Raw genomic sequence first — 24,066 nt, 5'->3', positions numbered from 1 at the left:
CACTCTACCCCTAAGCCACATTCCCAGCCACTTGAGCCATAGTGCCACTTCTAGCTTTTTCTGAATAGCTTTTTGAAGATAAGAGTCATGCTTGGGCTGGCTTTGAACTGGGATCTTCAGATCTCAGACTCCTGAGTAGCTAGGATTACAGGCATGATCCAACAGCGTCTGGCTGAATTTTGCCTATTTTTGAGTGGTATGTAAGTAGAATAATACACCATAATTCTTTTGCATCTGGCTTTCTTTGCCTATCATTGAATTTGCAAGTATCAGGCAGCATCACTCCTTGCAGTATGTTATTCCTTTATACAAATGTAACAGGATTATACTGCGGAGCTCATTTGGTTGCTTTATTTCTTCTTTGTTCCTAGAGGCTGACCTTTCCCTCCCCTGACCCCTCCCCTTTTTTTGGTTAGTCATGGGGCTTGAACTCAGGGCAGGGGCTCAGTTCCTGAGCTCTTTTTGCTCAAGGCTAGCACCTTACCATTTTGAGCCACAGCTCCACTTCCACTTTTTAGATGGTTATTTGGTGATAAGAGATTCACAGAATTTCCTGCCCTGTTTGGCTTTGATCCAGGATCCTCAGATCTCAGCCTGCTGAGTAGCTAGGATTACGGGTGTGAGCTACCAGCATCTGTTTTGTTTTGTTTTGTTTTGTTTTTTAACTGTACTGCATAGTGATTAGGGTTTAAAAGCATTTTCTGGTTGACAATTCTAGATGATCTGCAAAGGACAAGTTTCAGGGCGTATAGATTTCCAAATATCTAGACACATCAACTATCCGTTTCTTTGTCTTCTGAAATTTTTATGTTGTTATTAGCTGATTTACTTTAGTTGAGTACTCATTTCTTCAGACTGATAACTTGTAAAACTGATTTTGATTCCTGTGAATCAATAAAAATAAGTGGCCACAAACAAAATCAGGCCTGTAATTAATTCTTTACATGTAATCAATCTCATCCCTTACCAGGGTGGCATGAGAGGTGCATGTCCAAGGTTACTTTAACATTAGTAAGTACACAATATTGAAAAGTATGTTAAATAAATCGAGTGAAAACAGAAATAGGAATAGTACATGGTGGGCACAGGATTTCCTCGTTACACTAAGAAACAAAATAAGAGGTATGTAATCATTGTGCTGCAGAAAAGACACTCTTAAATGTGACTACCGGGCTGGGAAGATGGCTTAGTGATAGAGTCCTTGCCTTGCATGCCTGAGGCTCTGGGTTCGATTCCTCAGCACCACATAAGCAAAATGAAAAAAAAGCCGGAAGTGGCGCTGTGGCTCAAGTGGTAGAGCGCTAGCCTTGAGCTGAAGAGCTGAGGGACAGCGCCCAGAGTTCAGGCCCCACAACCGGACCCCCCCCCCCCAAAAAAATGTGACTACCTTCGCACTGAAAAATAACTATTCTAGATCAGTAGTTCTCAAGTGAGGGCAATCCCTTCAGGGGATACTTTAAAAGGTATAGGACCAATTTTGGTCCTATGCTATTGACCTCTTGAGAGTAAAGGGTTAGGATGATGCTACTAAACATCCTACAAGGTACATGATAGCCCCTCTCAATAACAAAAAAGTATCCAGCTCTTAGTGTTGATATTAACAGTGTTGAGGCATACATAGGGACTAGACATAGGCTGTAAGTCAAAGACATAGTTAACTGAACCCTATCAACTGCCTTTCAGGAAATGGTAGGCCCATAGGGACACATTCTAGGTTTCCATCCAAACTCTGATGTTCTGATAGCCAGCTTGGCTCATTTTTTTTTCTGGTGCCAGTCCTGGGCTTATATTGGTCTTGAGCCTTCACTTTGATTCTTTTCAAGCCTGAAATATTGGGTCGTCGAACTACTACATCCATTTTGAATTTGAATTAAATCACTTAGATCCGCTGTTTAGTTATGTACAATATGCTAGTTGCATATAGCAATTAACTTATAGCTTCTCTATGGTTTATGCCATTGTTTTTATTTCAGTACTGAAAACACTTAAGTACTAAAACCATAGAGGAAATCAGCTGCAAAAAAATGGCATTAGAGAAAACCAAGATTTTGATGTTGTGATTCACAATTAGACTACAAGGCATCATTTTCCTTTCTTCATATATTTTTGTAGCTTATGTTTAGGGCAAAGCTAAATTTCATTATTTCTCTAATGGAAGTGATTATCTAAATTTGCCCCTTCTTCCTCCAGGCACACATACAACCATCTATTCATCTGATTCATTCCCCTACAAAACTGAGAAGGAATTTTATAATGATATTATTGGTTTTGTAACTGGTGTCTTCCTTGTGATGCTATTACTGAACCAATGTTGTGATAAATGGTCTGTTTATAAGGGGAATCACTTTTACAACAAGAAGAAAATTAGACATGCTTCTGTTTTGCAATAACAATAAAAAGCACAGCGAAAAAATATTCCCCAATTTATTCCCATCTGTATCAGCAGGGAAGCTTTAGAAGATGCTTTTTCCAAACGTGATTATTGCCTACAAGTAGCATGTCAAACTGCAGATTATCTCCAAAGCCTGTTGGAAGACCAATGCATTCTTCAGTTTATCATGAGGAGGGCCCTTTAAGAAAGCCAGGCACTTCAAACTCCACCCCTCTGCTGACTCAAAGCAGAGGCTGCTTTGGCGAAGCAGTTAGTTTAGTGATAAAGCTACCAGAGGGCTAATTTGCCCCCTGTTCTGTTTGGGAGGACTGTTCTTGTTGCTGTAAGCTCTCTAAAAGTAGAAGCCTTAACATAGTTGGGGAAGGGAATAGTAGATGTGTGAAGTATGGAAGCCAGGCCCACCCTTAAGATACTGACACAGCGTTAAATAAAATGGAAAGAATGTGGTTAAATCTGTTTGCCTCTGCAGTGCTACTCCCTACTAATTTTACTCTTCCATTTCTTTTACCAAGTGAGATTTCCAGAGGTTGCTTCCAGCTCCAGGAGGTGATGGTCTCCTTGCACCAGATCCAAAACAGACAAGTCAGGGAGAGGAAAAAAAAAGTTTCAGTGAAAATCAAACTGGATGACTTGGAATTATTTTGATTGACTCTGTATTTCTAAAAAAGCAAACAACAGCCTTTTAATTTATTTTATTTTTCTCCTGCTATACTAATAGTGACTGGGGATTAGAAGGCCTTTAAGCACTAAACTAAGACACCTAGGAGAAACTTGGGGCTTCCCAGCTGTGGGCATTCCTCGGCTGTTTGGTAGGAGCCATCTTGGTAAGAGATGATGTCATTTGGAACACTTGCTGTGCTACTTTGAGGTGCCAGTTCCTCTGAGGCAGCCAATAACAGTTTAATTATTGGGATCAATTTAAGGGTTAAAGGTATAGGGAGGTAGGAATGAAAGTGACCAGAACCATCTCTAGTTTTATTAAACAGTTTATAAAAACCTTTGCAATAGTTGAGGGCAACAGAAAAAACAAAAACAAAAACAAACTTTTGCACTCCCCTTCCTAATTTGTGTTTCCATGAGTTTGTTCTTCCGTGGACTAAAGTTGGATAATAAAAACTAGTATGGTTGGTTTTACTTTCCAATTTTTACACATAAATGAAAGCTGTTTTGTATCAATAGGGTTAGAGTGTTTAGAATCATCTCACCTGCTGGGCCAATTTCCTCTAAGCATTTCCTGGGAGGGGGGAAAGTGGAGGGTCGAGAGAATAAAAATATTTGATTTTGAATATCCTGTACTTTAAAGCCCGCTCTCTGAACCTTAGTAAGAATCTGTTGTACCTATCTGTTCTCTAGGAAGGAGCAGGACGGTGGCGATGAAGGGTAAACATGGTTATGATGTGCTCTCACTTAATCATGACTATTCGCCTAGCTTCATGTTACGTCTGCAGTTGCTTTGGAAAACTGGCACTTGTGTTTCAACTCTTCAACAAAATATTTCTGTTTCCTGTCTCATTAGACAAACGTGGATGTGTTCATCCTACTTCGAGAGACATGTGCTGGGAATGTTTGCAAGATGTAAGGAGAAAAATACAAGGGGAGGAGGGGGGAGGAGGAAGAAAAGTCACACCTGGTTTAAGCACGCGAGCCCAGTGTGCGTTAGGTGGTCACCGGGCGGCGGTGTCTCTCCTGCAAAACTTGCAAGACCAACTAACCTGCGCCTCCTACTTTACCTCCAACCTCCCCCCCCCCCCACCCCGTCCCCGCCCTTCTCGGCCCGTGGTGGGGGAAACTTTCTGTTCTTTCAACTTCCATCCAAAGCTTCTCCAGTCCAGCACTTTGCTCACTCCGAAGATAGGCGTGAAACAGACGGGGGGGGGGGGGGGGACGCGCGCGCGCGCATCCACGCAGCGGGGCGGAAGATGGGGCCACGGCACGGCGGGGCCGGGGTTGCCAGCAGCTGGAGCCCGGCTGACCTTTCCACGTGTCCTCCGCACCTGTGGGGCTGGGGGGGCATCGAGTTTCCTTTTTCTTCCCGGGGAGCTGGGGCGAGCCCGGAAGAGGCTGGGCAGCTGTGGGTTTTAGATGCAGAAGGGGAGGAGGGGGAGGAGGGGTGGGGGGGGTGGGAGGCCCCGATCTCCGAACACGTGCGGCTTCTGGGTCGCCCAGCAGGCCTGGCTTCCCCGCACCCTCGCTCGGCGCGGTGCCCGCGCGGTTGCAGCGCTGCGGGGCAGTCGCCAGGCGGCGACGGGCGGGTCCCCGGCTGCTCTGGCATGGCTTTACTTATTTATTAATTTTTTTTTCCTTTTCCTTTTGCAAGGCGGCCTCGCGAGCGCGCCAGGCTCGGGTTGGAGCGAGCCCCAGTGCAGTACTGCCCGAGCCCGGGCGGGGTCTCTGTTCTCTGGCAGAGGAGGTCCCTTGGCAGCGGGAAGCTCCCTCTCTTTCTCTCGCCGCCGCTCCGAGTCTGCGCCCTGGTGCCAGGCGCCCCAGCTCCGCGGCGCTCCCCTGTGCTCGCCCGGCGCCCACTCATTCGCAGTCCAGCCTTCGCGGCCGCCGCCTCCCCGCTCCTCCTCCTGCTGCTGCTGCTGCTGCTGCGCCTCCTCCTCCTCCTCCTTCTCCACCTCCTTCTCCCTGAGCCCGCCGCGGCCATGGCGGACAGCGCCAGCGAGAGCGACACGGACGGGGCGGGGGGCAACAGCAGCAGCTCGGCCGCCATGCAGTCGTCCTGCTCGTCGACCTCGGGCGGCGGCGGCGGCGGCGGCGGCGGCGTCGGGGGCGGCGGCGGCGGCGGCGGAGGGAAGTCGGGGGGCATTGTCATCTCGCCGTTCCGCCTGGAGGAGCTCACCAACCGCCTGGCCTCGCTGCAGCAGGAGAACAAGGTGCTGAAGATCGAGCTGGAGACCTACAAACTCAAGTGCAAGGCGCTGCAGGAGGAGAACCGCGACCTGCGCAAAGCCAGCGTGACCATCGTGAGTACCGCCGCCGCCGCCTCCCTCCTCCTCCCGGGAGGCGCCGCAGCCCCGAGGCCGGCCACCCCCCGAGCTCCCCACGCTCCGGCCCGCACACCCCCACGGGAGACCCGCTGGCCTCGGGGGGGAGGGGGTGGAGAAGGAGGCGTCTCTCCCGGGACCACGAGGGTCTGTCTGTCCTAGTGTGTGTGTGCGTGTGTGTGTCCGTCCAAGACCCCCGCGGGGTGCGGGAGCAGACTCTTGGGGAAATCATTTGCAGCCACCCCCCCCCACGCCCCGTTTTTCGCCTCTAGGGAGGAGGCTTCTCCCCGGGCAGGGCTGGAGACCGGCGGCGTGGCTGGTTTTGGGGGGCGGGGTGGGACTTTTCCAGCCCTCTCCTGCTTGAGAAGGGGGGTACAATCTGGGGCATCCGAGACTGGGGAAGAGGGAGGAAGCGGGAGACTCCAGCGGGCCTGGCTTGGAGAGCGTGCGGTGTGTCCGTGTGGGGTGCGCGGCCGAGCTCAGGCACCCAGCGGGCATCCAGGCGGAGCTGAGCCGGGTCGCCGGAGGAGGGGCGGGAGAGTGGCCGCGTCCTCGGGAAGTGTGTTTGTGTGTGTGTGTGTGTGTGTGTGTGTGTGTGTGTGTGTATGTGTGTGTGTGTCCCTCCCCTTTTGGCTGTGATCGGGAGAGGAGGGCGGGTTCGGATCGGTAGTTCCCACCTTGGTTGGAAGTCCCTTCTCGCAGGGAGAACGCATGCTGATCCCGACGTGGTTGGGGCTCCCACCGGGATGGAAGGTGGCTGTTTGCGGTGACTCCTCTTGCTGAGCAAAGATGCATGGGTGTTTGGCTTCCTTGGCGGTGGAGTGGGAGTGAGAGTGTCTTGCTTATGAGTGCAGATACTTGAGGAGAACTGGCCATCTGTTCTGTTTCTACCTAGTCTCAGGAGGTTCCTCCAGAAGAGGTCTGAGATCTGGTGTAGCCACGTTGAGAAAGGCCCCTATAGCGGTGGTGAGGCGAAACAGCAGAAAAAGTACACTGTGTGCTCTCACCTAACGTCCCTGCCAGCTCCTCATCATTAACATGCAAAATCCCTGCACAGACAACCCTATTCAGATCAAAACAGTTTCCCAGCCAGCAGCAGAGAAGAAAATGTCAAGAAATCAAGGAGGATGAATTACCAGAGCTGCTGCACAATAGCTGCTTAGACCAAGCCTTCAGATAGGAAAGAGGGATCAGTGTAGGGATGGGTCAAGGATCATAAGTGGGACAAATTTAGGATGTCCCTGTGCCAGGGAAAAAGTCTCTAGTGAAGGTGTGTGTGTGTGTGTGTGTGTGTGTGTGTGTTCTCCCCAATGCTGGCTGCTAGAAATCTAGATGGCATACTTGTGTAGATAGCAGACTTTGCCATCAGACTTTCAGTGTGATGGGCAGCCAAAATAGCGAATGATTGTGGAAAGGCAATTTGCATTCTCAAATCCAGTGCGGGTGAATGGAACTGGTCCAACATTCATGCATCGGTGAAGTTCTTGAAGTGCCCTTTTGGTAGGAAAGGAGAGGAATTCGCAGAGGCAGCCACTTCTAAACTGCCAGCTTTCTTGGGAGAATAGAGGGTGACTGACTGCTTGCTGAGTGAGGTTTGAGAAAGAGGGGTGATGTTTTGGGGAAGGCCAGTTAGTTAAGGTTTGAATTAGCTAATGACAAGGTTAGCCTTTTTTTTGGAGATGGTGAACCATGGAAAGCAGTAAAACTTACATGAAACAAAATCTCTCCCTAGATTCTTGCATGCAGTGAGCTAGCAATTCCCACTGATTTTTAGCTTGTTTGCTGGGGAGAGGTTGGAAGGGTGGAGAGTCATGAAAGGGTTATCTATTTGACCCTTTGACCATATTATAAGTAGATTTGTAAATGGTATACAAACATGTTGGCTTTACATGTTCATTCCTGGTGTTTAAGTTCAAAAGCCTTCTGGATATTTGGCCTGAAGACTGAATAAGGGCTTCATTTCTTAGTGCTTATTTGCAATTAAAATTGACATCCAACCAAATGTATTCGATGGAATGTTGTGTGACCTTACTGAGTAGTTTTTCTTTTTTGTTGCTGGTCCTGGGCCTTGCACTCAGGGCCTGGCACTGTCCCTAGGCTTTTTTGCACTCTACCACTTGAACTACAGCTCTACTTCTGGCTTTTTTTGGGGGGGAGGTGTGCTTAATTGGAGATAAGAGTCTCATGGACTTTTCCTGCTCTGTATGTCTTTTAACTGCAATTTTCAGATCTCAGCCACATGAGTAGTAGCACTGCCATGAGCCATAGGCGGTCAGCTAGAGTTCTTTTTGTATTAATCCTGGGGCTTGAACTTAGGGCCTGGGTGCTATCCCTGAGCTTTTCTGCTCAAGACAGCACCACTTCAGCCACTGATCCACTTCTACCACCACCACCACCACCACTACTTCCTCCTCCTCCTCCTCCTCCTCCTCCTCTTTCTTTCTCCTCCTCCTCCTCTTTCTCCTTCTCTTCTTCTTTTGTATTAATTGGCAATAAGAATCTCATACACTTTTCTGCCTAGGGTTGGCCTTGAACTATCACCCTCAGATCTTAGCCTCCTGAATAGCTTTTACTAATTAGTTTTAAAATAGTTTTAGGTGATGGTCTATTAGTACCAGAAGCTTCTCTACCATTTAGTATATTTAGATAAATAAAAGTGTTTGTGGCTCACCCAGGTAGTTCCCTAGGAATTAATAGGTGCTAAATAACAGGAGCTAAATAACAAATACAGAAAAGAGATTCCATTCAGTTTGTGAGGGTTTCTATTACTACTTGGGATACAAATTTGTGTACAGGTTTGCTGCCTACAAAGTGTGTTTGGGGTGAGTTTGACCTCTCAGGTGATTTTGAAGAAGTGTGTGTGTGTGTGTGTGTGTGTGTGTGTGTGTGTGTATGTGTGTATGTGTATGTGTGTATTGATTGATTGAAATGGGGCTGTGGATGCATTCCTTATGGCAAGGTGAAATTGTGCAATTCCTGACAAGTCTGACTTAAGTATTGCTGTTGATAGAAATTTGTGACAAAGCCTAGATATTCAGTTATGTGCATACCTTGCTAAAGTGTTCACTAGTTTGATGGGAAGATAGCACTGTAATCCTATTACTTGCCTTTCTCTCTTACTACAATGTCTATTTATGATATTTTATTAGAATGTCTATGTATGATATTAACATTTGTGTTAATGAGCACCTCTTTTCTGACACATAACCTTTCCTCCATCCATTGATGGATTTTTGTTTTTCTTTTTCCTCCTTCCTCCTTCCCTCCCTCCTTTCCTTCATTTTCCTTCCTTTTCTTTCCCAATTCCAGGCTTGAACTTAGGACCTTGCACTTGCTGGGTTCTATAGCTAGTGCTGAGAAAGCTGAGAAAGTTTTTTGCCCAGCTCTTTACTGGTTAAATGGAGATGGAGCGTCATGGACTTTTCTGCTTGGGCTGGCTTCAAACTGCAATCCTTTTGGTCTCAGCTTCCTAAATAGCTAGGATTATAGTATGAGCCACTGGTGCCTGGCTTGGCTTTTTTTTTTTTTTTTTAATAGACTTTATTTTCTAGGGCAGATTTAGCTTCATGGCAAAAATAAGCATAAGGCTCAAAGATTTCCCACATGACCCCTCTCCCTTCTGGTATAGCCACCCTGAGCATTCTGACCCACCCAATCAGTCACAGTTGAGACACTTATATTGACAAATATCACCCAAAGCCTATCGTTTATATTAGGGTTCACTCTTGCATTTGTTTATTCTATGGGTTTGAACAGATGTGTAAGGACATGTATCTACCATTATATTGTCATACAGAATGATTTCATTGCTCTCGTAATCCTTTGTGTTCTATCCATTCATTTTGATCTCCTCCCTGGCAGCTGCTGACCTGATCACCTTTCTGCAGTTTTATCTTCTCAGAAGGTCACAGTTAGATTCATATGCAGCTCTTTTACATTGTAGTGTACATTTCCTCTGTGTTAATTTCCATGGCTTAGTTTAGTTGTTTCTTTTGGTGCTAAACAGCATTGCATTGTTTGGATATAACCTTTTATCCATTTACCTACTGAAGAACATCTTGGCAGCTTTTATGTTTTGGCAATTAAAAAGCAGCTGTAAGCATTCACATGCAGGGTTTTTCAGTTGCTTTGGTAAATACCCAGGAGCACAGTTCCTGGATTGTACGGTAAGAGTATGTATGTTTACTTATGTAAGAAATTGCCAAGATCTCTTCCAAAGTGGCTGGACCATTCTGCATTCCCCATCAACAATGGGTAAGAGAGTAGCTGCTCTTCCACTTTCATTGTCTTGAGTACTAGATGCTGTCAGTGTCCTGGATTTGGGTCTTGTTAATAAGTATCCAGTCATAGCTCTTTGCTGTGCCTCTTTTTTAGTCAAGTCCAAAGTCCAGTAGAAGTTCTAGCCAATAGTCTCTTCAGTCTAGAAGTGCTTATTTTGATCAAGTTGCTTGTTTCAGAAATGGGTCTGCGTTCCTAGCATTTGGATAGTACAGGTAATGTAGTCTGTGGGAAACAACTCTAAAAGGCCTCTCATCCATTGCTGAGGGCATCTGGGAGGTAGAGCTGGCCTTGCTGCCAGTGCAGTGGGATTCATTGGAGGCTAAGAAGTAAAGAGAATGTTTTGAGTGATTATCCAAATCTACCCATTAAACCATCAGTGGAACCAGGCTGCTGATTATAGATCACAATTTCTTTTTTGGGGGAGTAGAGGAAAAACAACAAACAAATACTTAGTCACCCTGTAGGGTAATGTTTATGTGTTAAACTAGATCTGTCTGGCCTCCCGTGAATGAGAATGTGGCTGTGGATTATCTGCTGGAGTGCAGTGACAGTGGTCTAGGATGCGTAGGCTCTGCCAAATTGAGGAAATGCAGTTGTGAGCAGTAATTGGATGGCAGCAAACTTTCCAACTAGTTGCTGGTATTTCCAGTGTAAAAGCAGGGCCCTGATGGTCCTCTAAAATGTTTCTTTCTAAGTACATTAAGACCTTTTGGTACGTGTTTGGTTTGGCACTAGAATTTAAGTATCTTTTTCTGATTATAAAAACAAATCCGGGGCTGGGAAGGTGACTCAGTGGTAGAGTGCTTGCCTTGCATGCATGAGGCCCTGGGTTCGATTCCTCAGTACCATATAATCAGAAAAAGCCGTAAGCGGTGCTGTGGCTCAAGTGGTAGAATGCTAGCCTTGAGCTGAAAAGCTGAAGGACAGAGCCCAGGCCCAGGGTTCAGGCCCCATACCGACAAAAAAAAAAAAAAAAGACTTGGCCGACACTAAAGTTGTCAGATCAATGTTGTCAATGTTGCCCTTATAAAAAGGTGTGATGGCTTTTTTTCCCCCTGTACAGCAAAAGAAAAAAAGAGTACTCCTTCGATTCTTATGGAAACATCCAACTTTAGACATAACCTTGAGGAAAATATGACCTCACAGTTATGTCTAACTGTGCACAAGTCTTAAAGAGGTCTTTCTTGTGTATTTCTTCTGCACTTAGTTTTTCAAATTTGTGGATGCCTAGTGTGTTTCATATAATCTGTTTGATTTTAGTTTACCGATAACACCAAACCAAATTTCCCCAAACCCTGAGGAGGTCATATGGTGTCTTACAGTGCTCTCCTTATATATAGTTTCTGTAAATGAAGAATAAATAGAGAATCCACAGTATCTGATATTTTTGCAGTTAGAGAGAGACTAGTCTAAAGGCAGAATCTGAAGTAGCTATTGCTTAGAGTTGTGGGTTGGCATGATTGCCCCCCAGATGTAGGCAAACCCTCTATTTTACTACACTCTGTGACCAGCCTCTGAGCAACTTCCTGCTTGTGGATCTAGATCTAGCCATGGGTGTACTTTGTTAAGCTCTCACTTGCCAAAATTTCACAAGGCTCCTCTGTGGTGTGCCCCTACCCTTAAAAATTCTTCTCCACTGCTTCCCTCCTTTCTGCCTTGTAAATTGTGGCAGGCTTTGCTGCCTCCCCAACCCATACCGTTAGCAATGCACCCTGACTCTGCCACTTTGTTAGCCACACACTGGGTATATTTCATTGTTTAAGTCCCTTACTCTCCAGCAGATCTCCCCCAGTAGATGTGGAAGTCCCTTTTGGAGGCAGAATTTTCCTTGTCCACAGCCTTCTTCAGTGCTTGGCTGCCGAGTCATCTTGTGTATGTGAGCACGTGCACACTGCACACTTTTTTCCTGAGATGGAAGATGCTGATACTGTCACTTGTACCTGGTCACTGTCCTGACATCTTCCCCAGAGTTGGCTGAACAGACTGGATGGATTAAAGAGTGGATACACTGTATACTTGGGGGACCCCTGCAATCAGTGTGTGCCCTAAACCCTTGCTTTCTGGCTATGGGTGATGTGGTAGGTTACCTTGTAGCATATACCTGGACATTTCCTGATACATTTCATCTGAAAGGGGAAAAGGTCTCTTTAGGTTCATCTTTCCAAGGGGTTCTGAGCAAGATTTTGGAAGTGTTGGAAGTGTTCATGTTCAGATTTGCTGTTACAGATTTTGATGATGGTGACTGGTCATTCCAGATCTTTCCTATGGTTTTCTGTAGTGTTGAAATAACCCACAGCACCTCTGGGGCATAATTGTTGACCATCATAGGCAGATGTATCAATACAGATGCAGGAGGCCTGGTTCTCTGGGACAGTATCTGAAAACAAGATAGGGGCACTTAAATCTTGGTAGATGTCCACATAGGACTTTCAGAGTAGTGGAAAAGGGCTGTTGATTCCATCTTGTATTTGCATTCTGTATGGATTTTCCTCCTTACGATTTGCCCTACAGAGCTAATTATATTTACACCTAGAAAGGCTAATCCCTGCATTTAAACTGCAGCAAAGTTGTTCAAAGAGTAAAGAAAGAGTAATCTTTCTTGGCTCTTCTGCATAATTTTTTCCTCAGTAGGTAGGTGTTGTCTTTTGTTTTTAGTCACAGTGTGGTTGCTTTTAGATGGATTGAATTATTGTCAGAGCTAGTAAAGGCTCACAGGTTCAGTATGTTCCTGCTTGTTTGTGATTGCAGTTTTCTTGACAGAAACTAATAACTCTGGAAACCATTTCTAGTCATCAGCATCTTGGAGTTAATTTACAGATTCTTCCTACTTGCCAAAGACTGTCCAATTTTTCTATATTTGCTGGCTGTAAAATCCAAAGCTGTGAAGATTAACTTACCTTCTCATAAATTGCAAACATCACTTTATAAATTCTTTTAGGAATAAGAATGCTTTTAAAAGAGAGAGGTGTTGAACAATGTGATGTGATTAATGGTTATTTAGAATTCCTCTTTACTTGTCTCTAGACCCCATGTCTGGCATACATTTATTTATATTTATTTGATTTTGAATTCAACTCTGGGCTTTCCTAGGTCTGTGCCACCCACTCAAGGCCTTTTTCATTTTAGTTATTTTCTGGATAGTTCTATGGTTTTGCCTGGTGCTAGTCTGGATTTCAGTATTCATACTTCCTTTGTGACTGGGATGACAGCATGTATCACCATACCAGGTCCCTGGAATGTAGTTTAGAGATTGGAATTTGTAAGATCATGTGTTTAATGGTGGGGAAAATTCTGCAACCCCCCTGCACCCCCCCCCCCCCCGTCTCCAATTCTTAGGCTCAAAAAGGTTGTGTAATAAATATGGTGTTAAAGATGGATTCTGCTGAAAGGTTCTTACTGTAGGCCAGAGGCTCAGAAGTATTCAAAGGGTTATAAGGATTTTTCCAGTAGTGTAGCAAGGGGTGCACTTGACAGATTTAGCTTGTCCCTAGTCAGATTTGTAGGCAATTTAGCAAAGAGAGAATTGTCCTTTTCTCTCCAACCAGCATCCCAAAGGAGAGCAGAAGGAAGTTAACAAAGAGTTCTGTAGGGTCTTTAAGCAGAGTAGCTCTACCTTTGCCTTTCACAATGAAATTCTTGGCTCAGTGAATACCTTTAAGGAAAACAATGTGTCATATTCACTCACAGTTTAATGAGCTTGTAGTTTATTTTGTAAGTCAGTGATGGGAGAGCTATTGCTCAATTTATCTATGCTGAGGTGGCACAGGGAAGTTTTTGTTTAAAATTTTCATCTTTATATGGTGTGGTGTTTGAAAATAAATGCCATTGATGTTCTAATTTCATAATTTGCATCTGTCAACAGATTGAATTGAGCTAGGTGGTTTTCCCTCCGTTCTTGTATTCTAAGGAGCCCATCCACGATCCTTTCATGGAATAGTGGTAGAAGACTGAATTTCTCAAGATTTTAATCCAAAACTATATGATCGCAAAGACTTTTTAAGGTAAAATTGATTGGAAATAAGACTTTAAGGGCAAGTTTGAATTCCAGCTCATTAAAAAAGCAGTGCTGATAGATAGGCTAATCTTCCCTGCCTCTGTTCCAGATCAGTCTTGCCTCGGAGGGCACCAGGTGTAGCCTGGGGGAGCTACTTAATCCCCCAAGGGCACCTCAGGGCGCTGAGGATCAAATGAGGCCAGTGAGTGTGGAGGAGCTCAGGCGGGATGTTTAGCCAATCAGAGGCCACAATTCAAAAATGTTCTCCATAGAGATAGAGGAAATGAAAGAATGAGAACAGCATGGATATGGGTGAGCTGAAGGAACTTCTCAGAAGTCTAGTGACTTGCAGGAAACACTTCATGGAGGTGCTAAAAGATGGATCGAGAGAAAAATAATTATACTTGGCATTTAATATAGTGGAGTTATTGCTATATTAAATACCTCCTCCATTCATGCAGTTATTTTCATGTTAGTGGTGAGTTATTTTTCAAGTATCCTACTGTAGCAATTCTTTCTGTTGTTGTTGTTGCAGGCCCTGGGGCTTGAATTTAGGGCTTGAGCTCTGTCCTTAAGTTGAAGGCTAGCACTCCGCCACCACTGGGCCCTAGCTCCTCTTCCAGTTTTCTGGTGGTTAGTTGGAGATAAAGTCTTACCGGGCATTGTTGCTCTGGAAGGCTGTCGGATCTCAGCCTCCTGAGTAGCTAGTGTTCCGTATGATCTATAGCAATTCTTTTGAGGTTTGGCCCTCCCTCTCTCTTTCCTTCCCTCCCTCTCTCCCTCCTTCTCTCCCTCCCTCCCTCCCTCCCTTCCTTCCTTCCTTCCCTCCCCCCCCCTCCTTTCTGTTTTATGCAGGGGGTAGGAGGGAGGTTCTTCCACTTGAAAGGCTTTGATTTATCCAAACAGGAGATATTTGCTGAGTCAAAACATTGTGTCTCTGCTTCATTTAGTAGCTCCAGATTAATAGAGATGGTAAAGTTGGAGGAAAACAATTGGCTAGATGATTTTAATGTCTTTGTTACTCAGACTGTACCACTGTAAGCATACACTTTATAAAGTCGATAATTGGACTTCATAAGATTCAAATTACTACCCAGTAAGGGGCTATTTTTTTTTTGAAACTATACAAGATGTTTCACACTGTTTTAAACCAAAAATTCCTAGGGTTTCTTATGGAGAAATGAATCTTCGGTTTTTCCTTTTTTAAAAAGGAGTGAGATACCAATAATTTACTATTTTTGCCACTTTTTAAGTGTGATTTGCACCATGAAGTAGATTCACAATGGTTTATAACCATTACTATGATCCATTTTTAGAAATGAGCTTTTCTTTTGTAATTAACATTACTTAAAAACAATTAGTTGCTTTCCACTTCTGCTTTGCCTCATAACATCTGTTCTTTAATAGCTTTTTGGTCATTTTTATTTTCAAAAGAAAAACCTGACTCTGCTCATAAAAACATCTAGCTGTCTTTTATTTGGCCTATAGTTAAAGTTATAAATAGGGATACAGTGTTTCAATACAAAGGCTGTGTTGATATTTTGATCCACGTTAAGTTTTTATTGCCTATTGACTGTCCTGCATCTGATTCTATCATGCAGTAAACCTGTATACTGCCCCTTGCTAGGTTTCAGACCTGTTGTTCTTAACTTGTATTGAGCTTGAACATCTGGAGAGAGAAAGAGAAAAAAGATTTTGCTTCCACCTCTCACTGATGATTGTTATTTCCCCTCCCTTGGGGGGGGGGCAGGGTTGTATTATATGCATTGAATTTTCTTTTTTTCTTTTTTTGTATGCTGGCACTGGAGCTTGTGTGGTGTCCCTTAGCTTTTTCACTCAAGGCTAGTGCTCTACCACTTGAGGCAAAGCTTCACTTCTGACATTTTTTTTCCTTGATTAATTGGTAATAAAGGTCTCATAGACTTTCCTACCTGGGCTAGCTTCCAACCAAGATCATCACATCTCAGCTCAGCCTCCTGAGTAGGAGGTTAGCATTGGGTTTTAATAAGCTATACTTTAAGAAAGGGTAAAAGGAAAGAGAAGAAAGCTTACAGTACTTTCACTCACCAACATTGTCCCACTTCCAAATGTTTCTGTGTAGCAATGATAACAGCCAGTGTTTATCTAGTGCTCAATGTGGAATAGGTACTGTTGGAAGAGGTTTCCATCCATTCTCTCATTTAATCCTCACTGTAATCCTGTGTGGTTACTACCGCTATTATCTATTGCTCTAAACTTGCAACTTTAGGTGTGGAGGTTGTGCAATTTGTCTGAGGGCCCATAGTTATCAGGTGGGGATGGAGTTGGAACTTAGGTCTGGCTGGCTTCAGAACGTTAGCCAAGACAGCACAGTATGTAGCAGGGTGGGGTATAAGTTATGTAGGGACTATTTTATCTCCACTTGGTTGTAGGCCTTTTCCTCTTGGTGATTTTTTTTTTTTAAAGTTAGAATAGTGAAGGCTGCCCCACTATCACAGCAAATTCCCAGGATGCAGAGCCTAAGTGGGAGATGCCAGGGTAGCAGACTGTCTTGATTTGGAAAGCAGCAACAGTAGAAAACGGTGCCTTAGGCGTATGGGCAACAGTCTGCTCCCATGTCTGGCTCAACTGTCCTTCAGTATTGGACCATGGTTCCTCCACTCCTTCACGCTGTCCTCCATGCCCTGGTACATTCTCATCTCTGCTCACGGAATAGCCATCTGGAGATCTCTTGTTCCCATGGGACTAGAATTAGTTTATGCCTTTGTTTTTATGTTATAGCATCTATAGTCTGATTAACACACTTCTTCCCTAACAAATATGTTCAATACCTGTCAAATGCTACACAATATGTCTCTGTGAAACAGTTGATAGAAACATTGCTGGTAGAGTTGATTCAGGAGGGACCTGACTCAAACCAGGAGTGAGTCCACAGTCAGAAGGATCAGAATGTTTTAGCTAAGGGTGCTCGTGGCTTGTAGCCACCCCCAGGCAGTATACTCAGATCCGATCCAGAGGGAAATGAGGTTTGGAAGAAAGTAGGGCCTAGCAGTGACATCTGGGTGGGCTCCTGTCCTGGCTTATCACCAAAAGGTGGAAAGAAGATAAGGGTAGATGAACAGGAGCAGCATTTTCACCTTTTAAAAACTCTACTATGGGACCTGTGGCTCACGCCTGTCATCCTAGCTCCTCTAGTGGCTGAGATCTGAGGATCATAATTCAAAGCCAGCCCAGGCAGGAAAGTCCTGATACTCTTATTTCCAATTAACTACCAGAAAACCAGAGGTGGCGCTGTGGCTCAAGTGGTAAGCGCTCGCCTTGAGCTGAAGAGCTGAGGGACAGCGCCCAGGCCTAGAGTTCAAGCTCTATGACTGACCAAACAAAAAGCAAAAAACAAAATATACTGTGGCTGTTTAGTGCAAACATTTGTTTTTTCCCTTTGAGCATTTTGAAGACAGCTACTTTGTCATTTATCATCTGAACCAGTGACCTGAACCAGCTGTGTATTGTGAATTTACTGTACTCTCCATACAGTTCTTGACACTTTATGTTCAGGAATGAATTTAAACCTCACCACAACCTCTTGTGATCTTTGTTGTCACAGAGGAAGAAATACCGTAGAAGGAGTCCAGGCGGTCATTCAAAGAATCCAGCATGTGGTTGACCAGGGACTTGGATGCACGCAGTTTTCACTGACTGCATGGCAACTGGCCTAGAAAGACCATGTTCTCTGAAAGATGATTTCTGCTTCCCCACAACCTTAACCCGGCAGTTGTTCAATAAAGTTTGTGAAATTTATTTTGGGAAGTGTTGAGGTTTACTCTTTGCAAACTCTTTAATGGAGTCTAACATACTTACTTTAAAGGGTACAGACTTTAAATGTACAGACTTATTGAAACAGTGCTTTATGAATTTTAAAGTGAATTTGCCAGTATAGGCACCACCTATCTCAGGATATAGGTTATTAGTATATCCCTTACCCCACTGGTTGTTGGAGGAAAAGATCATCCTGTTCTGACTTACTTTGTTTTGGAATGTCGTATAATTGCAATTAATATAGAGCATTTTGTGTGTAAGGTTTCTTTGCATTATCTTGGTTCAAGTACTAACCATGGCATCCATGTGGTTGCATCAAAGGCTAATTCTTTTTATTGCTGAACAGTATTTATTGGAAGAATACCTGTGAAGTTACTGTTCAGGGTCTGCCTCTAGGTGGCTTCTTCCTTCAGTGTTGGTCACTGGACATTAAGACAGTATGAGAGCCAGGAGCTGGTGGCTTATGCCTGTAATTCTAGATACTCAGGAGGCTGAGATCTGAGTATCAGGGTTCAAAGCCAGCTCCAGCAGGAAAATTCATGAGACTTTTATCTCCAATTCACTACCAGAAAACCGGAAGGGGCGCTGTGGCTCAAGTGGTAGAATGCTATCCTTGAGCTGAAGAGCTTAGGGGCAGCACCCAGGCCCAGAGTTCAAGCTCCGTGTCTGACAAACAAAACAAAACAAAACCCAGTATGAGAGGTGTCTGGTGCCACAGGGATGGTCAGGCCCTATGAGGCTTGGGTTCCAGTCAAGTGGGGTTCCAGCTGTCTTACTGTTTTATTCAGAGTCTTTGCACCTTGGTTTAGAACAACAGTCTAACCCTCTGTTCCTCTGTTGTTTTGAGGCAAAATGAAACCATATACATTTTTCTCCATAGGAAATGATATTAAAGATTATTAGCGCTCAGTCTATCCTCACACTTTCTCTTGTCACCCAAAATATATTTCAAAACAACCCTGCTCTTGGTAATTCTGTACAATTATGGTAGAAAAATAATCTCTTGAAAGCCAAGAGTGAAAACACCTAGATACCCATAGACCTCATGCTACCAAACCCAGCTCCTCTGGCCCTTAGGGCTGCCTGGGAACTTGGCTGAGTCCCTAGAGTTTGGTAAGCCAGTGAGGCTGTGAACAAGGCTGAGGAGCTAAGTGCATGTTCTATAAGATGTTTTGTTTTGTTTTTCTCTGTAGATAGGTTGTAGAACTCTTTCCATTGTCTCTTGTAAAAGAAGCTAATATGTACCTTTCTCCTGTTTTCTGACTTCAACAACAGGGCTGCTAAATGACGTCTGTATGTCAGAAAAGCCAAGTGACTTTTGACTCTGTTTGATGAGGGTATAGATGCCAGAAGATGGACTTTGATGGGTGACACCCTAGTGCAACTTAGACTTGGTTGCTGGTGTGAAGAACAGAAATGTTTGAAACAGATTGATTTTTTGGTTTTGTCTTCTTTTTGGGTCCATTCCTGGGCCTGAACTCTGGCCTGGGCACTGTCTCTCAGCTCTTCACCTCAAGGCTAGCGCTCTACCACTTGAGCCACCTTCCCAGCCCTGAAACAGACTGATTTTGTAGGCTTGCAGAACACAGATGGAAGAACAGACAACAGCCCCAGGTCACAAACCAGTGGCATGTTTGGGGAGCAGTTGTTTGCTGTTGGAGAGGACTCCTCAGATGACTGGTTTTCTTTCTGCTGCCTCTGAATCTGTCTGTAGCAGTGGCATTGGCAGCTATTTCAGAGACCTTTTCCGGTTGAGGAACTTGTTTTTCACCAGGGCCTGGATTTGATTTGATTGGCCTGATGTGAAGGGAAGGCCTCAGGGATGGTTGAAAAAGGGCAAGGTGCTTACTGCCTTGAGTCAGGCATTATCTTGCATGGGCTATAAACAGATCCAGGTCAGTATCCTGAACCCAATAATGCCAGGCCCTTTCTTGCAGTTGTCTTTCCACTAGCGTTGTGGGACTCTTGGAGCCTTTTGGTTTCTCTTTCTCTCTCTCTCTCTCTTTCTTTCTTTCTCTCTCTCTCTCTCTTTCTTCCTTTCTTTCTCTCTCTTTCTTTCTCTCTCTTTCCTCTTTTCTTTCTTTCTTTCTTTCTTTCTTTCTTTCTTTCTTTCTTTCTTTCTTTCTTTCTTTCTTTCTTTCTTTCTTTCTTTCTTTCTTTCTTTCTTTCTTTCCTTTCTTTCGTCAGTCGTGGGGCTTGAACTCTGGGCCTGGGCATTGTCCCTCAGCTTTTCAGCTCAAGGTTAATACTTTGCCACTTGAGCCACAGCGCCACTTTCGGTTTTCTAGTAGTTTATTGGAGATAAGAGTCTCATGGACTTTCTTGCCGGGGCTGGCTTTGAACCCCGATTCTCAGATCTCAGCCTCCTGAGTAGCTAGGATTAAGTGGTGAGCACCGGCACCTGCCTACCTTTTGGTTTCTATCCTTTTCCCTCCCAGGCTACTTCCTCGATTAGAACTAATAACAGTAATCCCTTAATTCAGTTGCTTCTTACTTGGTTCAGAGCCTTGTAGCCCTGGGTCACTGGTGATAGGAATGAGTTAGAATTCACTTGATCTCAGGCAGAGAGAGCAAGTAAGCTTTATTGCTTTCTGTAAGCATCGCCTACTCTTTCTTCAGGTCACATGGATAGCTTTCATTGCTTTTGCTTTTATTAGTATAAGAATATTTTATGAGCTGGGTGCTGGTGGTTCACGCCTGTAATCCTAGCTCCTCAGGAGGCCGAGATCTGAGGATCAAGGTTCAGAGCCAGCCAGAGCAGGAAAGTCCGTGAGACTCTGATCTCCAATAAATCACTCAGAAAACCGGTGCTGTGGCTCAAATGGTAGAGCGATAACCTTCAGCTGAAGAGCTGAGGGACAGCGCCCAGGACCAGAGTTCAGGCCCCACAACCACCACCACCAACAAAAAAGAATATTTTATGAATTGCCTTTGTTTTTTATTAGTATGAAAAGAATATTTTATAAATGAAGAAGCTTTTTTGTTTCTATTTTTATTCATTTTTTTCTAGTTCTACAAATGAACTCAGGGCTTTACACTTGCTAGCAGGTGCAGGTGTTTTAGCTCTCCAGCCGTACCTCTAGCTTCTGACTTGATGATGTGTTATTGGTTAGCACCTTCTATTGGGACATCTGTGTGAATTATTCCTCTTTGCAGTTTTATTCATTAACTCTGATCTTCCACCACAGAATTTTGGGGGAGAATGTGATATACTATGGAGAGACTTGGAAATCAGGTAGTATTTCCAATGTGAACCAATAAAAACAGGATACATTATCATATTTAAGCTTTAGAAAAAGCAGTAATTTAGTGTCCCAAATGTTGTATGGAATATACATATATTATTTGTTATTTACCTGAACTTTAAGTTTAATTAGGCATCTGGCATTTTATCTGGCAGTCCTAAACTGCAAGACTTGGGTTGCAATTCTCAATTCTGCTGTATTCTAGGGCAGCTTAGCTGACCTCTAAGCCATCTTGCCTTCTTAAAAACAGGATCATGATATCTTAGCTCTCCTGGTTTGTGAATGAAATGTGCCTTAAGAAAGTCCTTAGCATGCATTCAACACGGAGCTTCCGTTTTCTTCGCTATTCAATGATTGGGTATTTCTTACCTGTTTTCTCATTTTACCTCTCTTCCCCCCTGTGGACCTGAGGTCAGGTTGTTGCTGGAAGAAGGTTGTCATCTTGGAAGAAGCAGCCAATCCAGTCTTCTCTTCTTAATGTATTCTTGAGTCTTCTCCAGATAGTGTCTTGTTCTTCTACCACTACCACCCCTATTTCACCCTATCTGGAGTGACATGACCTCAAGGTCTTAGGTGTCTCCCTTTACTTGGCCACAAGCTACCAATCCAGTTGTTTCATTCTCGCCTCCTTCCTGAGTCTGATGGTACAGAAAGAATTGGGTTCCTTGACCTCTCATTGAATGTAGGTCCAGCCATCAATCGTGTATTCTTTTGGGACCTCATTTTTCTATTCAGTTTACTGAGGTATGATTAAGAAATTGGAGGTTATGTCTGGCAGCCTGCGTTTGCCTCATAGGTGAGTAGTTTGGCTTCTTAGAGCAGATATTCCTCTTTCTTGGAGGTGGAACATATCTCTGCTGCTTCTCCTCTGACCCTGTAGCTTCACACATTTCTGACTATGAGGGCAATTAGGCTGGAACCCCCTGGGAATATGCTGCAGATAAAAGCAGAGGAAGCCAATCTGCACTAGCTTGAGTTAGACCTTGAAATAGAACTGTGGGGTGTAGTTACTGCAACTTCATAGACCCAGACAGCTGAGTTGTCAAGAAGTTAGCTTGTCAGGGTCATTTAGCTGGGCAGTAATGGGGTCAGGGTTTGGGAGCCAGGCATTGGAGCCTCTGTTCTGAACCAAACTTTTATTTCTATGACCCTTTGCAGCTGTGAAGGTCTATGAAATGCCTGGCAGGAACTCAGGCTCTTTGTTTAATTGAGAATTATTCCAAGTGCTTGTTCTGTAGTCTGGGCAGTTCTAATTATTGACTTGTATAGTAAATTTCCCCTCAAAAAAAATCTTTCTGTCCCTTAATTATGTTTCTCAAAGTTTCTTATGGCTTTCCTCTTTTACTCTTATAGATGTGAAATGTTTGTGAGTTTTTGGCTGTCTATTGAGTGATAAGCTTGAGAGACTCTTTTAGGAGCAAGGCAGAGTATGAGTAATTGCCGAGTGCTCCTCCAATCTGAGGCCCAGGAGCCTTGTGACTTCTGTGAAGGGGCTCTGAGGCTGTTGGAGAATTACCCTGGGAGAAGGAAGATGGTCAGTGTATCCTTGAGGATTCACACAGGAAAACAGAAACCATGTGGAATGAGAGGGAAGAAGGCAATCCCAGGAACTGCTTAACCAGTTGCTGAGAAGCCAGTAGAGGCTGGGAGGTAGGCAGTCAGACAGCCCAGAGATTGTGATAGCAGCACAGCACTCTCATGCTTCCTCTGAAGGATGAAGCTGGGAGGGAGTTAAGTTCATTCACCAAAAGAAGCTGAAACTTGGCCCAGGTGGGAGAGGGAGAAAAACACCCTAGATTCTTCCTCCCACTTTCCTGGTTTGTACTAGTAGTTTCTTTTTCTGGTGGAATTCCCTTGTAGACTTAGCTGTCTTGGAAAGTGGAAACTGAAGCTTGCAGTGGCCACCCTGCCTTCCAGACCAGGAGGAGGAAATGACGCCATCATGGGCCCCACATACCCAGTACTGGCTCAGGAAGAAATGAAAATGGAATGACTGTGTGACCTGGGTAGTTGTCAAACTCTTCAGGTGGCAGAATGTTGGAGGACTCATAGGTTTTTTTATTCTCGCAGGAAGACATGAATAAAGGACATGCCAAGGAAAAGGGACAGAATGGGTGAAGGTGTAGCAGTGTGGAAGAGCAGGCTGCTGCGGTAGCTCTGAATATCTGGAGATCTTTCTTGTCTCTTCTCTTGCAGAAGCCCCTCTGATAGGATGCTTTCCCTAAATGTCCACATTTGTCATTTATGTTTGATAATGTGGGGACAGTGGGAGGCTCTGTACTTCAATATCTTCCAGGTCAGCTGCTTCTGACACAGGACATGTGCTTTTAACTAGTGGTAAACAGCTTGGGATGTCCCAGCCCCACTGGGAGTAGACAGACAAGAAGTTGTGTGTGCATGTCTACATGCATGTGCGCCAGTACTAAGGCTTGATCTTAGCGCCTGACACTGTCTCTTAGCTTTTTTGTTCAAGGCTGGTGATCTACCATTTGAGCCATGCCTCTGTTTCCATTGGAGATAAGCCCAGGTTGTCTTCAAATTAGGATCATCAGATCTTAGCTTCCTCAGTAGCTAGGATTATAGGCATGAGCCACTGGTGCTGGGCTGATGAACAGTTAACATTTATGATGAGTGAATGGCCTCTGGGTCTATTATGCCGTAAGGTCTCATCTTTAAGACGCTGTTGCCCCGGCAGGAAAAGTGATCTTAAATGTCTGGTACATGATCACACTATTAGAATGTGGTTCTCATATTCCCCTGCTGGGAAATTTGTTTTGAAGACAATTGCTGCTTTTGCATAATTTTTTTCTTTTTGATCATGGAAAATTTCAAGCATATACCAAGCGTACATCACTTTCCTCAGTTCTTAATATACAATCAATCTTGAAATAGCTTCACCCATAAACAGTTCAATTTGCATCTTTCAGAAGAATTTTATAACCACTATACCATTATCACACCTAAAAAAAGTTCAACAGTATTTCCCCTAGTAAATTTGTGTTTCAGAAGTAAACAGCGTAGGCTTTTATGGGCCTAAGTTGGTTACCCTTGCTTCCTCCTCTTTCCAGAAGAATTGACTTCTGTGCCCTGAGGCACTGTCCCCAGTTTAACTCTCCTTCCCCCTAGAGCTGTTGACAGCAGGCTTTGAGACCTTTTACCTGCTGGCCTGTTCCCCCAGTTGCAATCTCCCAAGTATTCAGGTCATCCTGGTTCAGCCCTCCATAGGCATGTTGGCTGATGTCCCAGCTCCCTAGTACCAGTGGTATGAATTTGAGATTGTCACCTTGTGTGTGTGGAGCTAGAAACTTGACTTGTGGATCTCCAATAAGGAAATCTGAAACGAGGCTTCTTATGCAGTCTCCACTGAAAGCT

At 44.3% G+C, this 24,066-nt stretch overlaps 1 protein-coding gene across 1 annotated transcript in view; it reads left to right on the top strand.

Annotated features, from left to right (window-relative positions):
* The first annotated feature begins 4,578 nt into the window (after positions 1-4,578).
* Ccdc6 (coiled-coil domain containing 6) overlaps positions 4,579-24,066 on the top strand; it is a 104,404-nt gene continuing 84,916 nt past the window's right edge. Inside the window, exon 1 of the mRNA XM_042696324.1 lies at positions 4,579-5,358. Within this exon, the coding sequence (XP_042552258.1) occupies positions 5,038-5,358 (321 nt within the window). The 5' untranslated portion in view covers positions 4,579-5,037. The remainder of the gene's footprint in view (positions 5,359-24,066) is intronic.

Source organism: Dipodomys spectabilis, unplaced genomic scaffold (genome assembly GCF_019054845.1).
Source record: "Dipodomys spectabilis isolate Male_0828 unplaced genomic scaffold, ASM1905484v1 ptg000207l, whole genome shotgun sequence".
NCBI classification, from domain to species: Eukaryota; Metazoa; Chordata; class Mammalia; order Rodentia; family Heteromyidae; genus Dipodomys; species Dipodomys spectabilis.
The sequence above is the reverse complement of the archived record's forward strand: the minus strand, read 5'-3'. Positions and strand labels throughout refer to the sequence as shown.